The 24,628-nt window shown below is 46.4% G+C and overlaps 1 protein-coding gene across 4 annotated transcripts; it reads right to left on the reverse strand.

Moving 5' to 3' along the window:
* Window positions 1-6,930: 6,930 nt before the first annotated feature.
* PTPN20 (protein tyrosine phosphatase non-receptor type 20) lies at window positions 6,931-24,398 on the reverse strand. 4 transcript variants are annotated; one of them, XM_082223262.1, is made up of 10 exons: window positions 24,223-24,398; window positions 23,060-23,204; window positions 21,626-21,699; window positions 17,487-17,593; window positions 16,385-16,527; window positions 15,186-15,276; window positions 12,832-13,169; window positions 11,184-11,399; window positions 9,704-9,766; window positions 6,931-7,234 (listed from the first exon to the last, which is right to left on the reverse strand). In XM_082223262.1, exons 2-10 carry the CDS (start codon window positions 23,111-23,113, stop codon window positions 7,166-7,168), a joined length of 1,155 nt encoding a protein of 384 aa, XP_082079388.1. In that variant the 5' UTR covers window positions 23,114-23,204; window positions 24,223-24,398; the 3' UTR covers window positions 6,931-7,165. The 4 variants fall into 4 exon arrangements, with proteins under 4 accessions (XP_082079388.1, XP_082079389.1, XP_082079390.1 ...); XM_082223263.1 differs by lacking the exon at window positions 23,060-23,204 and adding an exon at window positions 23,270-23,374; XM_082223264.1 differs by lacking the exons at window positions 21,626-21,699; window positions 23,060-23,204.
* Window positions 24,399-24,628: the final 230 nt, after the last annotated feature.

Consider the following 24,628-nt stretch of genomic DNA (forward strand, 5'->3'; position numbering starts at 1 on the left):
CAGAGTGCTGTGTTTTTTGCTTGCTTGCGCCAAACATCTTTTGCCTGCCTTCTGTTTTATTCTTGTATTCTCAGGACCTGTTCCTTTTGCTTTCTTTCTTTTGTCATCATTTAAAATGTCTTGGCTTGAAGCTCACATTCTTTGGAGAAGAGTCAAGCTGATGCTTATAATTTCAGCAGGGTGTTCCCTACTCCTGGGACTCACATCACATCATAAGCATAGCTGTCAACCGTCCCTTATTTGGTGGGAAACTCCCTTATCCCAGTGCCGTGTCCCACTGCTGTCCCTTATTGATGATGTCCCTTAAATTTCCCGGGTTTCAAATGAAGCAGCTCCTCTCCCTCCCTCCCTGCCGGCCGGCCAGGGAGGAGGGAGGCTCCAACTGTGTGTTGCTTGGCTGCGTTGCTCACCCAATAAGAAGTCTAAGAATGACTGGGGGGTGGAGCTTGCATGCCTTGTGCCGATCAAATCGGCCGTGTTGCCTGGGGACTCGCCTTTGCTCAGCGCTTCCCAGTGGAGAGGTGACGGTGGTTTTCCTTGCTGCATCCCTTTTGCCGGGTTGCTGCGCTGTGGGAACCACTGCTTGAGGCTTCGTTTGGCTGCTGGCTGGGCTTTCTGCCTTTGGCTCGGAGGGGCTCAGAAGTTGAACATACCTGTGCCCAGAATCGGATGCATTCGTCATCGACGGCCCACTCACCCTTGCCGGGGAAAAGGTTTGTCTGGAGCGGGGGCACATGGTGGGGGGAAAGGAAAGGTGATCTCGTGGGAGGGGGGCTTTTGGATTTGTTTTGGAGGCTCCTTCGATTGACTGTTATGGGGGAAAGGAAAGGAGCTGGTTGACTAAAATCCCTTATTTTGGCTGCTGATCCCTTATTTTCGAGGCTGCTGGTCCCTTATTTTCAAATCTGTAAGCTGACAGCTATGATCCAGGCACAGATGTTAGATGCATTTGGCCCTCACTGGAAGACTTCAAAGGTTTTAGTAAGAAAGAATGAGGTGTGAAAGGATGCAATATGCTACAGGTTGTTCCTGCGAGCCTGAAAAGGGGACCTCTGGGAAGAATTGCAGGGCTTTTCCCACACACCCATTCTAAGACTCGGGAACTGACCTTATGTTGTCCTTACACCCCTGACTGTCCTTAGGATCTTGATCAGATGGTGACCAAGGAAAGAAATGGGATCCTCCTCACTGAGGGTCCTGGTTGCACGCGGGCCCCAGAGATGACCTGGCAGGGTTAAAATTGTTAGGGGCGTAGTTAGCCTCTCCCCCCCCTCTGCCCAGGGATCACACCAGGCTGTTTTGGCCAATCGCGTGAGGTGGCGTGATCCCTGGGCTCTGTATATGTGGCAATTGGGGGCACTTGCCTTGCGCTGCTGGACACCTGCCCCCCTTTGTTGTTGTTGTTTTTTGTGATGGCAGCCTCCAAATCTTTGATATACTTTTATTTGTTGTGGTCTTAAAAGGCCACATCCACAGAAGTGTATGTACGTTTGTTTGGGAGCCCTGCACTCCCAGTCGCAGAGTCATTCTAGGGCTGTAGAATATGTTCATTTTTTCCTCGATCACTCTGACTCCACATTTTCACTGTAGAAAGCCTAGGTTGTTTCAGATTTTACTCATTTCCATTTCTTTTGTCCTGAGGCATCAATTTGGCGGCGTTTCCCCCTCGATAAACACCTTTTAAGATGTTTTGTGCTGCTGTGTTTGGCAGCCGCCATTTTGATTTTTCCCTCAGAATGGCTAGACGCAGTGTTGTTCCTGGGCATTTGGGAAGACAATGGCAGTTCTCAATGGTGGCGGCCATCTTGTTCCCCTAAAATGTCCCCCTTTTTTTGTTCTTCAGCTGTGTTGCTCTGGCCTTGCTTTGGTTTGGGTTGTCTGTTTTGGAACAGGAGCTGGGTAGGAATTTTACCATTTGGCAGATTGGCTTTGGCCACTTGGTTTTCGCCCAGCCCCTCAGCAATTGTCACAACTTATAAGGTTTGGCGGTTAGGCGTTGGCTTATTGGAATGTGTGGGATGGGAGGTTTGGCCATCACCTGCCCCTCCTGGAAAAGGATATTCCGGTAAAGGAATCTGGGGGTCCTGGATCTCGTCCGAAGTCCACTTGAGGGACTAGGGCCATGCCAGGACCACAGGAACCCTGGGGTGAGCTTCGGTTGGTCTTCATCGATGTTGCTCCCTCGTTTGGTGTTCACCCTTTCAGACTACCAGCCAGAGAGGCGGAGTCAGTTATAGTCTGTAGCCAATGCCTAAGCCAATACTGCTCATCTTTCTGTAATTAATAAAGTTGTGGCCAAAATTTGCCCAATAACTTAAACTAAAATTTGTGTCTGTGTGAAGTTATTTAAAGGTAAAGTGACCCCTGACCGTTAGGTCCAGTTGTGGCCGACTCTGGGGTTGCGCCGCTCATCTCGCTTTATTGGCCGAGGGAGCCGGCGTACAGCTTCCGGGTCATGTGGCCAGCATCACTAAGCTGCTTCTGGCGAACCAGAGCAGCGCACGGAAACGCCATTTACCTTCCCACTGGAGCGGTACCTATTTATCTACTTGCACTTTGACGTGCTTTCAAACTGCTAGGTTGGCAGGAGCAGGGACGAGCAACGGGAGCTCACCCCGTCGCAGGGATTCGAACCACCGACCTTCTGATCGGCAAGTCCTAGGCACTGTGGTTTAACCCACAGCGCCACCAGTGTCCCTGTGAAGTTATTTACAAGGGGGGTTGGGGGGGCCTCAAAGCGCAAATGCATTAACTTGGCCTTTTTGGAGTGTCTTGCACTATTGCAGCCATAACAGTTCTTATAGAAGCAGCTGAAGGCTGGAACCAGAGGGGACTCCGAAACGTCTGGTGCTAGGGTTGAGAAACAGCTGCATTTATTTGAATTGCATACAGCTACTATCTTCCCTCCTAGCTCCAGATGGAAAAGGAAGTATTACATACTTGCCCTGAAATCGTGCTACGTAAATACATAAAAAGCACAACCTGCTCTTGCAGGACCAGGCTGGGATCTTTTCTTCCCCCAAGAACTATAGCCTGGCCTAGACACGCAGAAAAACGCTGGTAAAACCCAGAGCGGGAAAAGTGGACTGCAGCCGGGGACCGCGGTTTCAAATGCATTTGACATGTTTAAACCATCCTCTAAAAGTAAAAGAGCAAACTCCAGCATACCAAGAAGATCCATAACCTGTGTCAAGTTGTATTAATTTCCTTTGTGCAGAGAGGTTGGTTTTTTTAGGTTTTAAGGCAAGAAAGTATTTAAAATGGTGTGTCAAAAGTTGCACAGTTCATTCTCAAAACTCTGGCGCAGTTTTTCATCCGTTGTATACATAGACCAAGCAGCAGAGGTTCGCTGCGAGATGTGTCTTCTGAGCTGCGGCCCACAAAAATAACCGCAATGGATAAAATTCTGTTCTTCAGTCTAAAATCTTACTAACGCCCCTGTTCTTAATTTTCTTGTGACTCAAATCATGTTGCTGAATGTAAGCTATAGCTGGGGCCAGAGTCTTTCAAAGTGAAATGGGAATCATGCTTTTGCACTTAAAGGTTGCTTATTTTAATATATTTTTTCATTCAAACATCTGGAAAGATGGGCTATGAGGTTTTTTTAAAAAGGAATAACATAAATCTTTAGTTTATTGTGTCTGCATAAGATCAATGGGGTCGTATTCAGTAGCCTTGGAGACCATAATTGAGCAAAAGTTGGTAAACGTTTTCATTCGCAAACTGTTTTGAATCAAACTGGTACAAATAATTTGTCCCATGTTTGCAGTTTTAAATATGACATTCAATATGTATACAACCTGGTAATGTAATATTTCTGCAGCTAAATTTGGCTAATAAAAACACCAAAGAAAAGAATGGAAAGCAACTCATAATCTGGAGGTTAAAAAACTCTCTTGGTCCACCCACAGGCAGGAAGTACATCAGAACCTAGCTATATGTTTTACCTTAAATGAAGATCTGCATCATTTAAGGCGATACATACGTCAAAACCCTGAACTACTTCCGGCCAGTGGGAGTGCAGGCCTCTTCAGCTCTGTTCATTATAGTGAGACTCAGAATCAGAACAGAAACTCCAAACTTACCCTCGGAACAATTTGATCATGAGGAACATTTGGCTGCGTTTGATGGTCTTGGTCTTCTTGTAACAGCTCGTGATTTAAACACAAGCTATTTATTACCACTTTGCAGAGTAAGGTGCAGTATTGCAGGTAAAAGTCTACGATGAAACTCTTAATGTGGGATGCAATACATAAGTAGCAGTCAAGTACAACATTCCTTGTTTTCCTAGAGTGGACCTGCGGGGAATGTTTGGTCCAGCCAGTCGAAAACTTCCTGTTTCCTCCTGGCTGAGACATACTTCCTTTGCATGTGACTAGAGGTGGGTGTGACCTTACCTGTCCAGGTAACAAAAAGGACAAGGCACAAAGCACACTCTCTCTCTCTCTCTCTTTTTTACTTCCTCCATCGTTGGAGCAGCTTTTTAGCTAGAGATGCTCTGCTGGCTTCCAGACAACAGAAGACACTGGGATTATCCCCATATAGGATAACTCTACATGTATATACTTTGTAACTAAGTCTGCCTTCAGGGATCACACTGTGCTCTGCCTGATGTATGTAAACTTTTTTTATTTACTTATGAATAAGACTGTGGTGTCTTTATTCTTTTAAGAGGGATATTAAGGGAACTTACCAGGAACCTAATACAGTGGTACCTCAGGTTACATATGCTTCAGGTTACAGACTCCGCTAACCCAGAAATAGTACCTCGGGTTAAGAATTTTGCTTCAGGAGGAGAACAGAAATCGTGCTCCAGCAGCGTGGCAGCAGCGGGAGGCCCCATTAGCTAAAGTGGTGCTTCAGGTTAAGAACAGTTTCAGGTTAAGAACGGACCTCCAGAACGAATTAAGTACTTAACCCGAGGTACCACTGTAGTGAGAGATTTACAGAAGCCTGCAACTGGCTATCTGCTGTATGTTTAAAAGGGGAATGTGAAACTCTGCTAAGTAAAGGAACTTGCCAGTGCAAGCTAGGAAGGATATTCACAAACAATATATCCTTTCCTGCCTCCCTGAACATTCCCACACTTAACTGTGTATACCACCTGTTTCTAAAAGGAAGTGACCTTCTTTCTCTAAGCAGTCTGCTTCCAAAACATCTCTCCCGGAAAGGCATCACCTTGGCAAAAGTTTGGTACCTGTCAGGGAACTGACATCGGAGCTAGAGGCGGAGGGAAGGCTCTCAAATGATGCTGGAGAAGGGCCCAGCAGGGAGAGAGGCAGCTCCGCAGATGGGGAAGCAAATCAGCGCAACACCAGGGATATAGAGGGGCTGATGGGGGAATCGGCGAGAGGGCTCCAGGACTCTTCACCGGACACCAGCGGGGAGAGCACGGGTCCTCCGCTACCCACGCCCACCCTGCGCAGAAGACTTCCGCGCAGAGAGAGTAGGAGGAGACTGGGTGTCAAACAACTGTTATGTTGGAAAAGATTTAAGAAACACCCACTGACGGATTCTGCTAGCGACTGAGGCAGCCACGAAGTGAAGGGCTGTCCAGACTGAAAGGCTTAGCAAGGCAACAAAGCCTGGAGAGGCGGCAACTTACGCACGAGCAACCCATACACATTACAGTACCAAACCCACAGGCATGAGAGAATCAGCAGACTAGGGCTCTCTTGCACCCGCCAATTCTCCCCAGCAGATGCCCCCAGCCGGGTCATTTCCCCCCTGAGTTTGGAGCACAGCTGGGGGATGATCTTAAATGGCGGAGTGAGCCTGCTAATTCTCCCAGGCAAATGCCCCCAGCCATACAGTGTTGGGAGGGAGACCTAGGGTTGATCACCCAGATTTCTCTTGTGATGGGTAATTTCATTGTAAGGTACACCACAAAGATGTCGTGGATTGCATTAGGATAGTGCTCTCCAGATGTTTTGGATTCCCATCAGTCCTTACCAACATGGCCAATGGACAGCGATGAAGGGAGTTCATCTCATCTATCACGAGATTATAGATATGGAGAAGTTAGATAGGTTCGGAGGGTTGCTTCATGATTATTAAAAATTTCCATCCCAGAGATTGACTTGGCATGTAGGGGGGGAAACCATGTAAATTGAGATGTGTGAAGAGTGGCAAAAGCTATAGCTTTGTGCTGCTGGCTCAGGTACCACTCCGCTGTTACAGATACTGACTGCAAGTTTGGAAACTGGCTCAGACAGAAATGGCACTTGCACCATTCTCCTTAGCACACCTTACTTACGTTATGTACAAAACTCAGTTCGTTCCTTCATGATAATTCATTCTCCCTTTGGAAACTGTGTTGAAATCTCAGGACATGGGTTTTTGCAGGGAGAGTAAGAACATGAATGGCTCCAGTGCAAACCTGGCATCCTCTTGTTTTAGCCAAAGGGCTGATTCCCAGATTCCCTGCAAAAGCCATTCTAGTTGGGCAGCTAAATTTCAGAAGTCTAGTATACTAGATGCATACATACATGGCCATTCTGTTATTAAAAACCAGCGAGCCAGCCAATCATTACTTTTCTTGAATCAAAATACACTGGATAAAAAGAAGAGGTGCCTGTCATTTCACAGTCCTGGTGACAAAAACATTGGCTCCTGCAACTGCTAAAACTCTTTCTCTGTGAGTTTCGGCTTCTACTTAAAGGTCATGTCCTATCACCAGTGATAAAGTGAAGCAGCCAAGGAAGCCTGGGTTTGAGAAGTCATACTTCTCTAGCTTGAATGAGAATGGGGGGCATTGCCATAGGAAACAAGCACCTCTATTCAAAACACAGCCCCCCCCTTTTTCGGGTAGGTGAAGACAGCAAGGTCCTGTGTGGCTTAAAGTCTACTTACTTTCAGCTGCCATTCATCCGAGGGACAGAGCCACGCAGCCATTAAGCCCAAACCATAACAAATACTAGTAGAACTGAATTCAGTTGCAAGCAGATTTTTTTATGGCTAGTTACCAGACATTTGTCTACACCCACTGTGTCAACTTTGCCTGCATAAAGCTTTAGAAATCCATGTTTGTCAAGCCCTGAAACAGGAAAAAAAAATCCTCGCTTGTACAGCACCTCTCATGGCCATCTCGATGGAAAGAGTTTCAAGTAACAAGGCGGATCTGAGACAGGTGGCGGCGGCAGCGTGGCTTTGCTTATTGGGCCGGCTAGGAATTCGTGCTCTGAATGTTCTTCAAGACTTCAAGAGCTAGTTCGTAGCAAAACATATACTGCTCCTGGGTATGAAGAAGGAAACAGCCAGTTATATTCCTCATCACAGGATGAAAGACAGAGAAAACTTGCTAGGCTCGTGAATGTTCTGGCTCTGGGACAATCTGTGTCTCCCTTCTCTTTCCCAGAGCAGAAACATTTCATTGCTGAGTCTGCAAAGACTCAAGGAATGTGTTGCAGAAAAAACTTGGCATAACCTTGAGCCAAAGCCTACTTTATTTTCTACCTGCATTACTCTCGTATTTATAGTTCTCTTTGCAAAGCAACAGATTGGAAGCCACCTCTCCTAATTGAAGCAGATGAGAGAGAGACTATTCAGTGGGGACAATGGCTTGGCTAATGTTTGCCGCTGTAGGATGTGAAACACAAGAGTAGTCAAATACAACATTCCTAGAGTGAACATGTTTACACATGGGGAGGAATGTTTGTCCAGCCAGCAGGTAAACTTCCTGTTTCCTTCTGGGCTGGGATAGACTTCCTCTGCATGTGACTAGAGGTGGGTGTGGCCTCACCTGGGCAGGTAATGACAAAAGTACAGGGCAGGGCAGCCATCTCTCTTTTTTTGACTACATGCATCGAAGAAGCAACATCTGCTTAGCCAAAGATGCCCTCTTTGCTCCCGCCAAGAGAGGGCAAAGGGACTGTCTTCTTATGAGATAGATTCCAAGTGTATGTTACTTCATTAAGCTAAGTCTGCCTTCTGGGATCTGATTGTGAACAGAATGATATGTGAGTAAACTTTTTATACTTTTGTAAAAGACTGTGTCGTCTCTTATATTTTATGAGGGGGAAAGGGGGAAAATACCAGAACAGTTATTATAGAGGCTTTAGCGAGCCTGAGCAAACGCAGCCGCTGCAAATTTAAAAGAAGGGAATGTTACTCTGCTGAAATTGTGCAACTTGTTAACACAAGCTGGATAAGGATATAATCAGACAAAATATCCTCTCCTGCATCCCTGAACATTCCCACAGCTGCTACACTACTATTTCGGTTTTAGGTTTTTCCTTCAAAACAGGAGTAGTTCCCCCTGAAGAAGTGTGGCAAACAGAGAGAGAGAGATGGGTAAGCTTGCCCCTGCTCACCTCAGATAGACTTCATGTTGCACTGACTTACCTGGAAACAACAACCAGAAATAACAGGCTTCATTTCCTGAGCTAATCCAAGGCCCTAAATCAGGGTTTCCCAAACATGGGTCTCCAGATGTTTTGGGACTACACCTCCCACCATCCCTAGCTAGCAGGACCAGTGGTCAGGGATGGTGGGAATTGTAGTCCAAAAAACAGCTGGAGACCCATGTTTGGGAAACTCTGCTAAGATAAAGCAAGCAGGACCTCCCCTATTCCTTTGCTAGGGTGTTGTCCCGAAGACCCTCCCCTTTTGAACATTTGCTTTTGCTCTATAAAAATTACTATACAGGGCCAGTTACAGGTTTTGAAAAATCCAATCACATCCAATTCTAATGGAACTGAAATCCTGCTCTCTTGAGAGATTAAACATCCATGCACACACATAATTGCAACATCATTTATTTGGCTTTTCAGGGGATTTGCAATGTTTGGGTCAGGATCCAAGTGGTCACATAAGCAAGAGAGCATGCACAGCTGAGGGGCCAGAAGACACACCTTTTTCAAACTTTATAAAACGACCCAAATACGGAAAGGTTCAATGAACCATCAAATGTAATTTTTAAAGGAAAAAAAATTGTTCTCTGGGTTTGATTGTTTGATTATTTGATTGTTCTTAGCCGCCCTGAGCCCGGCTTTGGCTGGGGAGGGTGGGATATAAATAAAATTTATTATTATTATTATTTCTGTAGTGGACTCTAAAATGATGGAAATGCATCTCCCTGCTAATGCAGTTAATCTCCCAAAGGGGGAAGTGCTGGGGTTTCAATAGTGTCTAAAAACTGCAGAATTCCTGCTACTCCTTCCACAGAGGAAGTCACCCTTGTTTTGCAGGTTTCAAGAGAGAACAACGTACCATATTTTTTGCTCTATAAGACTCAATTTTTCCCTCCTAAAAAGTAAGGGGAAGTGTGTGTGCGTCTTATGGAGCGAATGCAGGCTGCGCAGCTATCTCAGAAGCCAGAACAGCAAGAGGGATTGCTGCTTTCACTACGCAGCGATCCCTCTTGCTGTTCTGGCTTCTGGGATTCAGAATATTTTTTTTTCTTGTTTTCCTCCTTCAAAAACTAGGTGCGTCTTGTGGTCTGGTGCGTCTTATAGAGCGAAAAATACAGTATGATACTAAAACAGGCTCCTTGGCTCAGCCTGGATAACCCCCAGCACAAATGAAGCCTAGTTTCTGAGCCACATCCTTGACACAATTGATTGCTAAGGCCTCTTCACAATGGGAAGCAAAAGTAGGCAGCTCCTGCTCCCAGGCTTTGAGAGTCGCTTGTTGTTCTTGCACAAGTAAACCACTTAACTCCATGCAGTTTGTGCAAGGAGACAAGTGAGCTCGATCTCCTTACCTTGGTTTGAATCATGCCGCAGCGCTGTTGCCGCAAATTCGTTACTATCTGCTTGATGTCAAACTGCGGGAATAAAGAAGGCCGACTTATTTGCCACCCTTGGGGACCAGTAGGAGAGGGCAGCGAAGGCCCACTGCAAACTTCTGACAATCATGGGGCAGCCCCCGCAAGAACCCTTCTGAGGCAGGTCAATATTCTTATCCCTGCATTTTAGCTAGGAAGAAGCTGAGACAAGCGTTTGACTTCCTGATGCCACCTGGAGAGTTCATGGCAGATGGGGAGGTTCCTTGGAGGTTTTTAAACAGAGGTTGGATGGCTATCTGTCATGGATCCTTTAGCTGAGATTTCTGCATTGCAGGGGGCTGAACTAGAGGACTCTCGGTGTCAGGAACGTGCCCCCCCCCGAGCTCAGCAAAAGAGTCAGCCTCGGAAATTGAGTTGAGTGAAGAAGAGGCTGACTCTGTAGATGAGAACTGTCGGTCTGATTTAGAGAGAGCAGCCCGCGGCCTCTCCTTTCCAGGGAAGAAGCAGTTAGCTCCCAAGGGGAGGAAGAGTTAGAAGTCAGCCAAGGCGTTGCCAGGCAACCAGCAGATAAGCCAGTGTCGGAGGCTGAGTCTTCTGAGGAAGAGGTAGCCCAGTCCTGTAGTCTTAAAACGAGGAGATTAGAAAAGCTCAGAGAGCAACAGAAAGGAAGGAGACGAAAGGCAGAATTTTGGCGTTCTTGTTGGGGGAGGAACGATGAGTCAGACTAAGCAACTAAGATTAATGAGAGCAGGCAGAGTGCCATGCTCTGAATGTGTTTTTCTTTTAAATAAACTTGTATAACTGACAGAGAGTCTTTCGCTGCTTATCGGTCCAGTATACCTGAAGGAGCGTCTCCACCTCCATCGTTCTACCCGGACACTGAGGTCCAGCACCGAGGGCCTTCTGGCAGTTCCCTCACTGCGAGAAGCCAACTTACAGGGAACTAGGCAGAGGGCCTTCTCGGTAGTGGCGCCCTCCCTGTGAAACGCCCTCCCACCAGATGTCAAAGAGAACAACAACTACCAGACTTTTAGAAGACATCTGAAGGCAGCCCTGTTTAGGGAAGCTTTTAATGTTTGATGTATCACAGTATTTTAATATTCTTTTGGAAGCCGCCCAGAGTGGCTGGGGAAACCCAGCCAGATGGGCGGGGTATAAATAATATATTATTATTATTATTATTATTATTATTATTATTATTATTATTATTATTATCAGGCTGCTTGCCTGACAGAGATCATTACTGTACACTCGGAGTCCCTTCCAACTCTACAATTCTGTGATTCTACAAAACCATGAGTCCACAGTTGGGTCTCTTGATTCCGAGATCACCACAACTCTCACCAGTCTATTCAGCCTTTCCCCTCGCCTTTATGTTCTCACTGCCTGTGCACATAGCGAGCATCCCAACATAGCATGCCTGCTAAGGATGGAATGAGGATTTTAGTGAACTTACAGGCATATCTTTTTCGATGTAGCTCAACAGAATATCCACACAAAGCAGCACTCCGCTCCTTCCAATCCCAGCACTGCAGTGAGCGATGATGGGGCCTGACTGGTGGATTTTTCTCATGTATCGGACAAATTTGACAAGATCTTTTGATGATGTGGGAGTGCCGTGGTCTGGCCAGGATGTAAACTGGAGGTGGTGCACAGAGCGCTTCTCAAGTGTCTACAGCAGAAGGAGTCAAAGAACTAGCCGTTAAGCAATTAGTCATGGGAAGATTCCCCTCTTTTCAAATCAGAATTCGGGAAACCAAGCAATTCAGTTGAAATCTGCAGTCTGCCATCCCCTGACGCTACTAACAACACAAAACCCCTATGCAAGCCCTGCTTTTAACAGTCTCTTATTGATAATAATTTTAATACAGTGGTACCTCGGGTTACATACGCTTCAGGTTACAGACGCTTCAGGTTAAGACTCTGCTAACCCAGAAATAGTACTTCAGGTTAAGAACTTTGCTTCAGGATAAGAACAGAAATCGTGCTCCGGCGACGCAGCGGCAGCAGGAGGCCCCATTAGCTAAAGTGGTGCTTCAGGTTAAGAACAGTTTCAGCTTAAGAACGGACCTCCGGAACGAATTAAGTACTTAACCCGAGGTACCACTGTCTTCTGTTTCTAATTTTTGTAAACCTCTTAAAAGTTTTATTACAATCGGTGCTTTTTTTCTGGGGGTACACATACCTCTAAACTTTTTGTGAATCTTTGTACTTTTGTACATTTACTGTATTTATTTTTCCTGATGTGAACTATAAAATGGTGATTTTCTTGAGTCTAAATGAGAGTACCCCTAAACATTTTTGTCCCCACCCCACCCCCCAGCTGTCAACCACCGTCTTGGCCTCTTCCCTTTCCACCTACGAGGCGGCTGTGAAGGGACAGGATTACTAGATGCCTCTCTGAGAGGTCTTATATTCCAGCATCTTGTAATAGCCAAGGTCACAGGCAACAGGGAAACGTACTTAGGCCAAGGCATTACAAAGCAGGACACAACTCGTTAACAGTTCCAAAATGCACATTTCCCAAAACGCTTCCTCCAAAAGGGGAGGATTGAATGCTTTGCCCTGCGCAAGACTGGAAACAATATTATCAGACAGGCAGGCTGGAGGTTTGTGCTGATTTGGCATCACTGAACAGAACAGAAGAAAAATTGGGCAAAGAAAGGCAGCTTAATCACTGTTCTAATGATGCACATAGCTCAACCATCACCTTCCTCGTGCAAACGGAAGAGAAGAAAAATTCAGCAAACAAATATACCGTATTTTTTGCTCTATAAAACTCACTTTTTTCCTCCTAAAATGTAAGGGGAAATGTGCGTGCATCTTATGGAGCGAATGCAGGCTGCGCAGCTATCCCAGAAGCCAGAACAGCAAGAGGGATTGCTGCTTTCACTGCGCAGCGATCCCTCTTGCTGTTCTGGCTTCTGGGATTCAGAATATTATTTTTTCTTGTTTTCCTCCTCCAAAAACTAGGTGCGTCTTGTGGTCTGGTGCGTCTTATAGAGCGAAAAATACGGTAACTTGATCACTATTCTCATTATGTGCATAGATCAAGCTTGGCATCTGTGACAAGTCTCTTTCTTGTGCAAACCTGGGCGCCATACCTGTTTCTTTGTAACTTCTATCACTCTAATGATGAAGCAATCTAGGATCTGGTAGTTACTCATTCGCAGCTGAAACTGACTCAGCTCCATTAGAGTGTCCTGGGGCGGCTCAGGCCAGTAGCGGTGGCATTTGGGTGTTCCTCGCTCCGTTTCTCTTGTTATCATGGCAATGACATTGGATTGGTTTTCCCAGACCATTTGCCAGAAGTCGTTCATGGTGGAAGGCAGAGGCCCCTGGGTGGAGATGTAGAAGAACTCTTCCTTGCCCACTGGCACGCGGATGTAGCTGGCATTGATGTAGCCTTCGGCCTCTCCGAGGGGAACCCGCGTTTTGTCGTCTAGGAAGGAACACAGATGAGCCCTTCCAGGCCTCTAAGCCTTCTCTACAGTCTGCAGACTACACCATGAAATATTTGTTAGAATTCCTTCTCCATGATTGCAGTCATGGGATTGTTGTCTATCACGTGACGGTATATGTTTTGACTCCACAAAGTGGGAAGTGACAGAGACAGGATGTTTGTGTTACTGTGTTCCGTGAGGTGGGACTATTGTCCTTTGTTTTCTCTCTCTTTGCTGTCTGATGCTAGAGAGAGAGGGAGCCATGTTGCAGCGCTCTGTGTGTGTTTATATGTAAATAAAGTAGATTAGCCAAAATGCTGAGTTGCTGAGGTCTGTTACGTATGATGCGCAAACCCTGCGGATCCCTAAGTGTGCCGGTGTCTGTTGGCATTGGTCGCTGTGATGTTCGGGCTGAAGAAAGCTTTTGAAGCTCCCGAACGATTGACCAGGAGGGAGAGAACATGCCAGTCAGGCATGTGTCTCTATCAGGGTCCTACTCGAGTGTAGGCTGAGCTCCTGACAATATTGACATGGGGTGCTTTCTAACAAAATATCCCATGTATCTATTTGTTTACAGCTTGCCCGTGTAGTGTTTATCTGTTTCATTGGTCTCGATAGTTGCCTTGGAAGTAGCAATACTGAAGCGGCAGAGTACACCTTTTCTAAACAGACAAACAAACAAACAAAGAGGAACCACCGCAAATAGTGTCCCAATTCCCCTCCAAGATGGAGTATATCATGGCCGAATACAAAACACAGCTGGGAAGTCTAGGAAAATCAACAAGGAGACCGGCTATCTATAGTTTCTTGGTGCAGGTCACCCACCAGATTGACTGAAGGCACTTCAGTCTCAAACCATGCTGGAGCCAGACTGGATTGGGTCCAGAAAATCAGCACCATCCAGGATGAGAGCCTGGAGAAAGAGCTGCAAGTTGGTAGGCTGTAGCTCTCCAGTTGTGTGGCTAGGGATGTACACAGATTAAATCCCTTACAGTTTGGATTTGGATTTGATATCCCGCTTTATCACTACCCAAAGGAGTCTCAAAGCGGCTAACATTCTCCTTTCCCTTCCTCCCCAACAACAAACACTCTGTGAGGTGAGTGGGGCTGAGAGACTTCAAAGAAGTGTGACTAGCCCAAGGTGACCCAGCAGCTGCATGTGGAGGAGCGGAGACGCAAACCCGGTTCCCCAGATTACGAGTCTATCGCTCTTAACCACTACACCACACTGGCTATCTTAGGGGCCAGGTTCAGAACAAGTCCAGCCTGTTGCGTGCTACTGAGTTACAGCCACACACACAAAACCCCAAAAGCAAGTAAATATATAATTGTCAGGGAACTGCCATCAGTGCCGGAGGGAGAGAGCAAAATCCAGAGGGATTCCAGAGAGCGTCCCGGGAGTGAGAGAAGCAGCCCATCTTCTGGGGAAGAGAATCAGCGTAGCACCAGTGGAGAAGGGGGGCAGATGGGGGAAGCGGCGAGGCGGTCCCATGACTCCTTGCCGGGGACCAGCGGGGAGAGTAGAGGTCCTCTGCTGCCTACGCCCTCCTTGCGCAGAAGGCTTTCGCGCAGAGAGAGTAGGAGGAGACTAGGCGTCAAAGAGCTTCTTTGCTGGAAGAAGTTTAAGAAATGCCCACTGACGGATTCTGCCAGCGATTGAGACAGCCATGGGAGAGTGGCTGTCCGGACAGAAAAGGTTCACTCAGGCAATCCAGCCAGGTGTTTGCACCGGCTTATGCACGAGCAAACCCTAGACCCATTACAATAATGTACACATGAGCTGTAAATTGTGTGTGAGCTATAGAGCTGGTTCCTCATATCAGAATGAAATTGAATTATTGTAATTGTCCAGTGGAAAATCTTATGGCCTAGGTCCAAGATTTAAAATCACAGGTAAGTGTTCTAACCAACCCACCACACTCTCTAACCAACTGAGCTGGCATTGAGCAAATTCTGTCCTCATTCATGCATTTTCCTTGCATTCTCCCTAGACCGCCACAGAAACAATTCCTTACATGGGAGGATATCTCGGTATCTGTTCTTTTCCCGGTTTTCTGCTGCTGCAGCAATCTGGCAGTCATCGGTTGGCTTCATGTGCTCTAAGCTCTAAAAGAAAGGTCAAATTCAAAATCTTTCATTTGCAGAGACATGAGTAGGAGTATATATGTGGGGGTTTTATGTGTGTGCATTCAGTGAATCCATTTTTCCTCTCTTTTTTTGTAAGAGATAACCCATCTGATTCATAGCTAGCACTCATGTCTAAAGGTAAAGGTAAAGGGACCCCTGACAATTAAGTCCAGTTCCGAAAGACTCTGGGGTTGTGGCGCTCATCTCGCTTTACAGGCCGAGGGAGCCAGCGTTTGTCCGCTTCCGCAGACAGTTTTTCAGGGTCATGTGGCCAGCATGACGAAGTCGCTTCTGGTGAAACCAGAGCAGCGCACACAGAAACGCCATTTACCTTCCCGCCGGAGCGGTACCTATTTATCTACAGTGGTGCCTCGCAAGACGAAATTAATCCGTTCCGCAAGTCTCTTCGTCTTGTGGTTTTTTCATCTTGCGAAGCACGGCTTAGCAGCTTAGCAGCTATTAGCGGCTATTAATGGCTTAGCGGCTATTAACGGCTTAGCGGCTTTAAGAAAAAGGAAACAAACTCGCAAGAACTCTCAAGACATTTCGTCTTGCGAAGCAAGCCCATAGGGAAATTCGTCTTGCGGAACGACTCAAAAAATGGAAAACTCTTTTGTCTTGCGTGTTTTTCGTCTTGCGAGGCATTCGTCTTGCGAGGTACCACTGTACTTGCACTGCGTGCAGAGCAATGGGAGCTTAATCCGCCATGGGGATTCGAACCGCCGACCTTTCGATCGGCAAGTCCAAGAGGCACAGTGGTTTAACTCACAGTGCCACCCGTGTCCCTAGCATTCATGTCTACTAAACCTTAAATGTTATTAGAATTGTCATGGTGTTTCTAAGCATCTAAACTGGAGTTTTCTGTACCTTCTTCCAGAAACAGAGCACATTTTTCTCTCAGTATTTCAGAGATACTTTAAATCAGTACACACTTACCGGGAAGCAACCCCTACCGAATTCATGAGCAGATATGGGTACGGACTGCACCGTAACAATACTGGTACAATTGACTCATAATGGAGGAAAATAATTCTGCTTATTGCTGCTGAAATAGCAACACTCGGGCCTGAAGAAGTAGAGCACTCACCACATATTCCTTCAGAATCTCTTCCTGTTCAACCTGCTTTTGAAGCTTCTGGATTAGATTTTCAGTATTACAGTTTGAACCGCTTTTCCTTTGCGATATCTGTGACATTTCAGCCAACTCTTCATCACTGACAAGTGTCGCCCCTATCGGATTGATATAAAAGGAATCGTTTGCTTTTGGTTGGGGAGGTCTGGCGGACAGGACTCTCCACAGAAAGGTATCTGCCTATTCCCAACTCAGCCAAGGCCCTATGGTACAAGGTCTCAAAGGCTGCTATCCTGACCTTATGGGACATAAGAAGGGGGAAGTAGATACTCTAGTCATGATGTGCAACTATGCCATCATGAGAGCATTACCTGAGATCAGGTATTTGCTACAAGTTATTTTCTGTAGATGCTACTACACAGTAAATTCAAATGTCAGGGAGATAAATAACTATACAACTTTTAGAATACAGTGGTACCTCGGGTTACATATGCTTCAGGTTACATACGCTTCAGGTTACAGACTCCGCTAACCCAGAAATAGTGCTTCAGGTTAAGAACTTTGCTTCAGGATGAGAACAGAAATCGTGCTCCGGCAGCATGGCAGCAGGAGGAGGCCCCATTAGCTAAAGTGGTGCTTCAGGTTAAGAACAGTTTCAGGTTAAGTACGGACCTCCGGAATGAATTAAGTACTTAACCCGAGGTACCACTGTACATCTAAAGCCAGCCCTGTACAGTGGTACCTTGGTTTTTGAACAGAACACGGCTTCCGCTTGGTTGCGGAAGCATCCTGCAGCCAGTGAGAAGCCGTGGAAGCCGCACTGGACGTTCGGCTTTCGAAAATCGTTCGAAAACCAGAACACTCACTTCCAGGTTTCGATCGTTCGGGAGCCAAGGCATTCGGCTTCCAAGGTACAACTGTAGAGGGTAGTTTTAATGTTTGGCTTTATTATGCTTTTTATGTTTGTTGGAAGCTGCCCAGAGTGGCTGGGGCAACCAATGTACTACTACTACTACTACTACTACTACTACTAATAATAATAATAATGGCGTTGCTTCAATGAGACCAAAAGGTAAATGAGATTTATACCAGCTGATGCAGATATCTATGTAGGTACCTCTGGGCAGGGTAGACAGTCTCTTGGCTACGTCTTCATCTTCACTCATGTAACCCTCTGATTCTGTTGTTTCCATTTTCTGTGTTTCAAGCTTGTTTTTCTGCAGGCTGTAGAATGACGTTATTCACTTAACATTCTATATTGGAAATGGCAGAAACCGCTACCACGCGGCAGAGCTAAAGTTAAACAACCTCAAAGCACCTGTCTCACTGTTTTCTTTCTCTTTGCTGATTACCGCACAGAAATGTGGAGTCCCCTGTTGCAAGCTACACCTTTACCCCAACTTCTTTTGCACCAGGTGGAAGCTACGTGTCAGTCGAAACTCCTGCTCAGTGGTTTACGAAGAACCACGACACAACTTGAGTGTCTTTGCTGCTCAGATCTGTGAGCGAGAATGATGTGGAAGCCTTCGTTGGTCTCAGATCAGGCTGTTAAAATTATTTATTTGGCACTCCATAGGGTCTCTTGCAGTACTCCTGTTTTTGGCCATGCTTAATTCCTGCCCAACATACCTCTGGTCCCAGGGTCCAGGAACTTCTGGTACTTCAAGTCCCAACATATTAGAGCGAAGTGACATTTTATTCTGCTGTTCCAAGTCTACATCGTATCATTAATTAGTGGCCACTATCCTAATGGTAAATATAAAATGAACGCGTGGTTTTTGTGTAATTTTCTGTAAGCCATCGAGGTATTTTTTCCTATCAGAAGTTGAGAAGAACTCTCATCATTCTCCACATGTTTAGCCTGGGGAGCCTTAATTTAAATCCCAGCTACTAAAAGTAAAACACAAACTCTTAATAATATTACTCAGCACTTCCATAGTGATTCTGAGGATTCACAAAGTTAGAAGGCAACCCAGGGGTCATCTAATTCAACCCCCTGCAATGCAGGAGTCACAACTGTCAGGGAACTGACATCGGAGGGAGAGGCGAAGGGGAGGCTCCCAGATGATGCTGGCGAAGGACCCAGCAGCAGGGCGAGAAACAGCTCAGTAGAGGGGGAAGCCATTCAGCGCAACACCAGGGATGAAGGGGGGCAGACGAGGGAATTGGAGAGAGGGCTCCAGGACTCTTCACTGGACATCAGTGAGGAGAGCCCAGGTCCTCCGCTGCCCACGCCTTCCCTGCGCAGAAGACTCCCGCGCAGTGAGAGGAGGAGGAGACTGGGTGTCAAACAACTTTTATGTTGGAAGAGGTTCAAGAAACGCCCACTGACGGATTCTGCCAGTGACTGAGGCAGCCGCCATGAGAAGGGGCTGTGCAGTCAGAAAGGTTTAACAAGGCACATTAACCGAGAAAGGCACCAGCTTACGCACGAGTAACTCATACCTATTACAACAACTAAAGCTTTGCTCAGTAGTCACCAATGTTTTTGTGCCAGTGGGCACAAGTGGAATTTTGAGAAAGTACTGTAGGCACCAGTCACAAAATGGCAGCTCTTGGGGCCTGACAAAACACAAAACGAGTGAGTACAGACAGATCCCCGTCTGCGTTACCTTCCGAGGCATCTTGTGCCTCTGTGAAATTGCGTATGATTGAAACCCATTGAAAAAGCCTGCAAACACCCCATTCTTTCCTGCCCTGCCCCAGGTTATGTCCTTTTAGTGATGTTTCAGTGACGCCTTTGTGACATTTCTGGGTCACTTCTGGGTTCAGTGCGATGTGCATATACACAGCTACACACCTTAACTGGGGTGGGGGCGCTACCTGTACTGTGACAATTAAACTTTCCCCTAATGTGTTTCCAAACGAACAACCTGTTTAATTTCTGCCTGCCACACAGCTCCTAAAGGCACAGGAACCTTGTTTTCCTCAATAGGTAAAGGGACCCCTGTCCATTAGGTCCAGTCGTGACCAACTCTGGGGTTGCCGTGCTCATCTTGCTTTATTGGCTGAGGGAGCCGGCGTACAGCTTCCGGGTTGTGTGGCCAGCATGACTAAGCCGCTTCTGGCGAACCAGAGCAGCGCACGGAAACGCTGTTTACCTTCCCGCCGGAGCAGTACCTATTTATCTACTTGCACTGGCGTGCTTTCGAACTGCTAGGTTGGCAGGAGCAGGGACCGAGCAACGGGAGCTTACCCCGCCGACCTTCTGATTGGCAAGTCCTAGGCTCTGTGGTTTAACCCACAGCGCCACCCGCGTCCCTCAATACCAACCCTAAACCAATGCCTAGGCTGCCATCCTTTACACACTTACCTGGGAGCAAGCCCCATTAAACACAGAGACTTCCTTCTGAGTAGCCATGTATACCATTGTACTGCAGGTTAAAAATATGGGAAATTCTCCATGAGTGCCTGGTCTTTATCTCACGCACTGCATGAGAATTTCCTAAGCCTCTTTCCAAACATTTGGCTTCTGGCGGAGAGGGGGAGATTCTTTTAACATTCGCCAATGTTTACTGTGTAGTAGAACTTGCAGAAAATAACTCCTTGGGAGTATCTGATCAAACCCAATGAAATATGCATCCTAGTTGCCGGAAAACAGGGCAAACTACAGAGATCCCTTGGATAATAATAATAATACATTTTATTTATATCCCGCCCTCCCCAGCCAAAGCCGGGCTCAGGGTGGCTAACAACAATAAAATAATACAACATTCTAAAATCATTTAATTATAAAATTAATTCAACTCGAATTGATGGCAACCATTGGACTAGAGTTCTGTGAAGATTACCAAAGGAGGGTGTCAGGCTGTGCCCTGGCCAAAGGCCTGGTGGAACAGCTCTGCCTTGCAGGCCCTGCGGAAAGATGTCAAGTCCCGCAGGGCCCTAGTCTCTTGTGACAGAGCGCTCTACCAGATCGGGGCCACAGCCGAAAAAGCCCTGGCTCTAGTTGAGGCCAGCCTAACCTCTCTGTGGCCTGGGACCTTCAAAGATGTTTTTGTGTGAAGACTGTAAGTTCCTCTGTGGGACATACCAGGAGAGGCAGTCACGTAGGTACGAGGGTCCTAGGCCGTATAGGCCTTTAAAGGTTAAAACCAGCACCTTAAACCTGATCCTGTACTCCACCGGGAGCCAGTGCAGCTGGTATAGTACCGGGTGAATGTGATCTTGCAGCGAAGACCCCATAAGGAGTCTCGCCGCGGCATTCTGCACCCGCTGGAGTTTCTGGGTCAGTCTCAAGGGCAGTAAGAAGAGATACTGTAAGTAAGAAGAGATACTGTAAAAGTGCACTGAAGGGGAGGGGAAAACAACAGCTCTTTCGTACCCCAGGGTTTACTATTGCTGGTGTCCAACAACTCATTTGTCCATCAGAGCTCCGACTTCACTCATTGGCTAAAAACACTGAGAGTGGGAGAAGCCAGGCTGTCTCAATGAGCAAAAATTGCTTAGGATTGTGCCTGGTCTCTGGCAATGCCCTCTTCCAGAAAAGAGCCCTCAGCACTTGGCATGGAACGCCTGGCAGTGGCGACCAGGGTAAAAAAAGTGGCCTTCTCCCAGACAGAGGAGAGATAGGCTGCACCCCTCCGTCTGGGGAAGCTAACTCTCACAGGAAGGGTGCTGTCTAAAACATCTTCAGGGGAGCACCCAGAAAGGTGACTCTGTAAGATAGAACACCACAAACTGAAAAGTGTGGAAAGAGGTCAAAAGGCAGGAAAAAAAGGAGGATAGTGCTGCAGAGGTGCTTCTGGGGCGGTGCTTGTGTGTCCTGTCAAAAGGCTTAAATAATTGCTTAAATAATAAAAGGTAAAGGACCCCTGGATGGCTAAGTCCAGTCAAAGGCGACTATGGGGTTGCGGCGCTCATCTCGCTTCCAGGTCGAGAGAGCCGGCATTTGTCCACAGACAGCTTTCCGGGTCATGTGGCCAGCAGGACTAAACCGCTTCTGGCGCAACGGAACACCGTGACGGAAACCAGAGCGCACAGAAGCGCCGTTTACCTTCCCGCCGCAGCGGTACCTATTTATCTACTTGCACTGGCATGCTTTTGAACTAGGTTGGCAGGAGCTGGGACAGAGCAACAGGAGCTCACCCCGTCACGGGGATTCGAACCACTGACCTTCTGATCAGCAAGCCCAAGAGGCTCAGCGGTTTAGACCACAACGCCACCTGCTCCTCACTTAAATAATATGATGGAGCTGGCAGAGAATATACCTGTATTTTATGTGTGGTGATGGATTCAGGTGTGCAAGAACCATACCTGCCTGAAATAACCTCCGATTTCCCGGGTTCATCCTTTCTTTTGAGAGGAGGGCTGCACTTAACATCTGTAGCCTAAGAAGAACAACGGCAAACTTGGTGAGTGATCTGAAACAAGGGCAATTGGAAATGCTGTTAAGAGATACAGAAGACCACAGACGCATGGTGAGCTCTGGAGAGCTACTCAGAATATCTTCCCATTGAACCCAGGCTGAGGATGAAGGATAGATTTGTGGATGTCTTCCTGAATGCAGCATTGGCTCCTCTCTGCCTACAAATAGCAAAAGCCACATTTTCTCTGCCCTCGGGCCTCTGCACCTAGCTGATCGCTCAACTATCTCTCAGCAGATGGAGACTTGCCTTACACTTTGTAAAGTAAACCAGCCACTATTATATTATATGTCACTGTTTTACATGCTGATTGCATACCCTCCAGCATTTCTTCGATGAAAATAGGGGTGTCCTATATAATAATAATGATAATGATGATGATGATGATAATAATAATAATAATAATAATAATAATAATACCTTGCCCATTGCACTGGATTGCCCTAGCCATTCTGGGTGGCTTCCAACGCATATAAAAACACAATAAAACATTTTTTAAAACTTCCCTATACAGGGCTGCCTTCAGATGTCTTCTCAAGGTTGTATAGTTACTTGTCTCCTTGGCTCGGGGGGGTCGCATAACTCCACACCCTCCAACATTTCTCTGATAAAAATCAGGATGTCTTAAGGAAGACTGGGACATTCCAGGATCAAATCAGAAACCGAGATGGCTTCTGTAAATCCGGGACTGTCCCTAAAATAGGGACAGCTGGAGGCTCTGTGATTGTGATTCTCCAACTCTGAAAAATGTTTTAACATTCATTTCCCCCTATACTTTTTTTATGCTGTGAACCATCCTGGGCTCCTTTTCAAGAGGAAGGAAAGGATATAAAATTGATTTTAAAAAGCCCTTAAGCTGGGATAAATAGAAAGCAACAAAACAGGAAAGAACATTACCTGAATAACATATTGTAGCCCAAATTTAGGCGACTGCTGGATAATATGGTGCACTATAGTCCTGTATAGAATCTCTATTTTAATTCCACTTCCAGCTAGCTACAGAAAAGCAGTGCCTCAACAGCACTAAATTACTCTAGCATGCAGGCAATCCTAAATTACCTTTGGCTGCAATCCTATGCACACTTACTTGGGAGTAATTTCTATTTATCATACGGGGACTTATAAGCAGACATGCAAAGGTCTGTGCCGCTAGAAACCAGCAGGTTGCAGTTTCATTTCTAACAACGGGTACATTTCTGATTGCTGTTTAAAACAAAAGCATTTATATTTTTTTGCATTTTATAAACAGGCTAAGAAGTACAATTTAAGTTACACACAAACAATTAAGAAAGTAAACATTGCACTTATTCTAAAGCACACGCACCCTGCTTCCCTTTTTGCTTTTCTTTTTGTGGAAAAGGTTCCATGGCCGCAGCATTTCTGGAAATGTTATCTCTGGGCTACATGCAGCATGTTATCACCACCACTGAGGCAAAGAGCAAGAGATGGGCTTGTTTCATTTCACCAAACTGTATTGAAGAAACAACAGACAAGTTAGTAATTCGCTGGAAAAGAAGTTGCAGCCATTCCTCACCTTGCTACACATTTGACTGGATTCTTCCTGGTCTTAGAAAGTGATCCTTTGCTGTGCTCCTAGGATTCCCAAGTAACCGCGTTCATCCAGGCATACGAATCCATACTGAGCAAAAAAAATTAAAATGAATTTCTGTGGGAGACCCTTAGGTCCTGTATGTTAACAGAGCAGAAACTGTATAAGCAAGGTTTCCCTTGCTACGTCAAGACAGAAGCCACAACTAGGGACACGGGTGGCGCTGTAGTCTAAACCACTGAGCCTCTTGGGCTTGCCGGTCAGAAAGTCGGTGGTTCGAATCCCCGTGACAGGGTAAGCTTCCGTTGCTTTGTCCCAGCTCCTGCCAACCTAGCAGTTCAAAAGCACACCAGTGCAAGTAGATGAATAGGTATTGTCGCAGTGGGAAGGTAAATGGTGTTTCCGTGTGCTCTGGTTTCCTTCAGTGTTCCATTCAACCAGAAGCAGTTTAGTCCTGCTGGCCATATGACCTGGAAAGCTGTCTGTGGACAAACGCCAGCTCCCTCGGCCTGAAAGCGAGATGAGCGCCACAACCCCGTAGTCTCCTTTGACTGGACTTAGCCAGCCAAGGGTCCTTTATCTTTTTTGTTTTTTAACCTTAGAAGCCACAATGGAGAGAAAAAGCAGCATCTCATGCAGTCCAGATGAATAATTTGTCCCTCTAGAACAGGCTTTCCCTAACTTGGGTCTCTAGCTATTGTTGGACTACAATTCCCATCATCCCTGGCTAGAAGGACCAGTGGTCAGGGATGATGGGAATTGTAGTCCAAAAAAACCAACCAACCAACCATAGCCTGCTATAGAACTTGCAACGCTCACTTGCTAAGGCATTAGTGTAGCAACACTTTAAAACAGGCAACGTGCACTCCTGGGTGTTCTAACTTCCAGTTATGAAAGCAAGCCTTCCCAACGTGATCTTTAGAGAAAAAGGGCACAACCTCATATAGAAGGCAGTCTGCACAGTCCTCCTTCAGTTCAGAGGGATGTTAACTTAGGAAAGCCTCATGATCAGCCGTGGATGTAGTCTGGTATGCACCCCACAGATGACCCAGATGCTCCACCTCTTCACAACATCCTCCGCAACTGCTTCCCCAACTGTCACAGTTCCGGTTAGAACCTTCTGCCTATGACTCTGTGATGTCACACAAACTGAGATTGCACATCTCTCTCTCTCTGGGGACAAGCACAAACTACACGCAGCAGGGAGGAAGCTCACAACACAGCCTGGCGTGTTCTATTATAATAATAAGCAATACTCTACATGGGATCTGTTCCTGTCAAACAGGGCAATCTTCACAGCACTGAAGATACCACGTTAACCAGAGAAATATAGGCTCAACATCA

Source organism: Podarcis vaucheri, assembly GCF_965113315.1.
Source record: "Podarcis vaucheri genome assembly, chromosome: 5".
NCBI lineage: Eukaryota > Metazoa > Chordata > Lepidosauria > Squamata > Lacertidae > Podarcis > Podarcis vaucheri.

What these genes read in the sequence shown, in the direction of transcription:
- PTPN20 (XM_082223262.1), bottom strand. Translation starts at nt 23,113, where the DNA reads ATGCTGCGGCCATGGAACCTTTTCCACAAAAAGAAAAGCAAAAAGGGA. An exon ending in AGATTCTGAAGGAATATGTG is followed by an intron (nt 15,277 to 16,384) that starts GTGAGTGCTCTA and finishes CCTTTCTTTTAG; the next exon opens with AGCTTAGAGCACATGAAGCC. An exon ending in ATACCGAGATATCCTCCCAT is followed by an intron (nt 13,170 to 15,185) that starts GTAAGGAATTGT and finishes GTTCCTTCCTAG; the next exon opens with ACGACAAAACGCGGGTTCCC.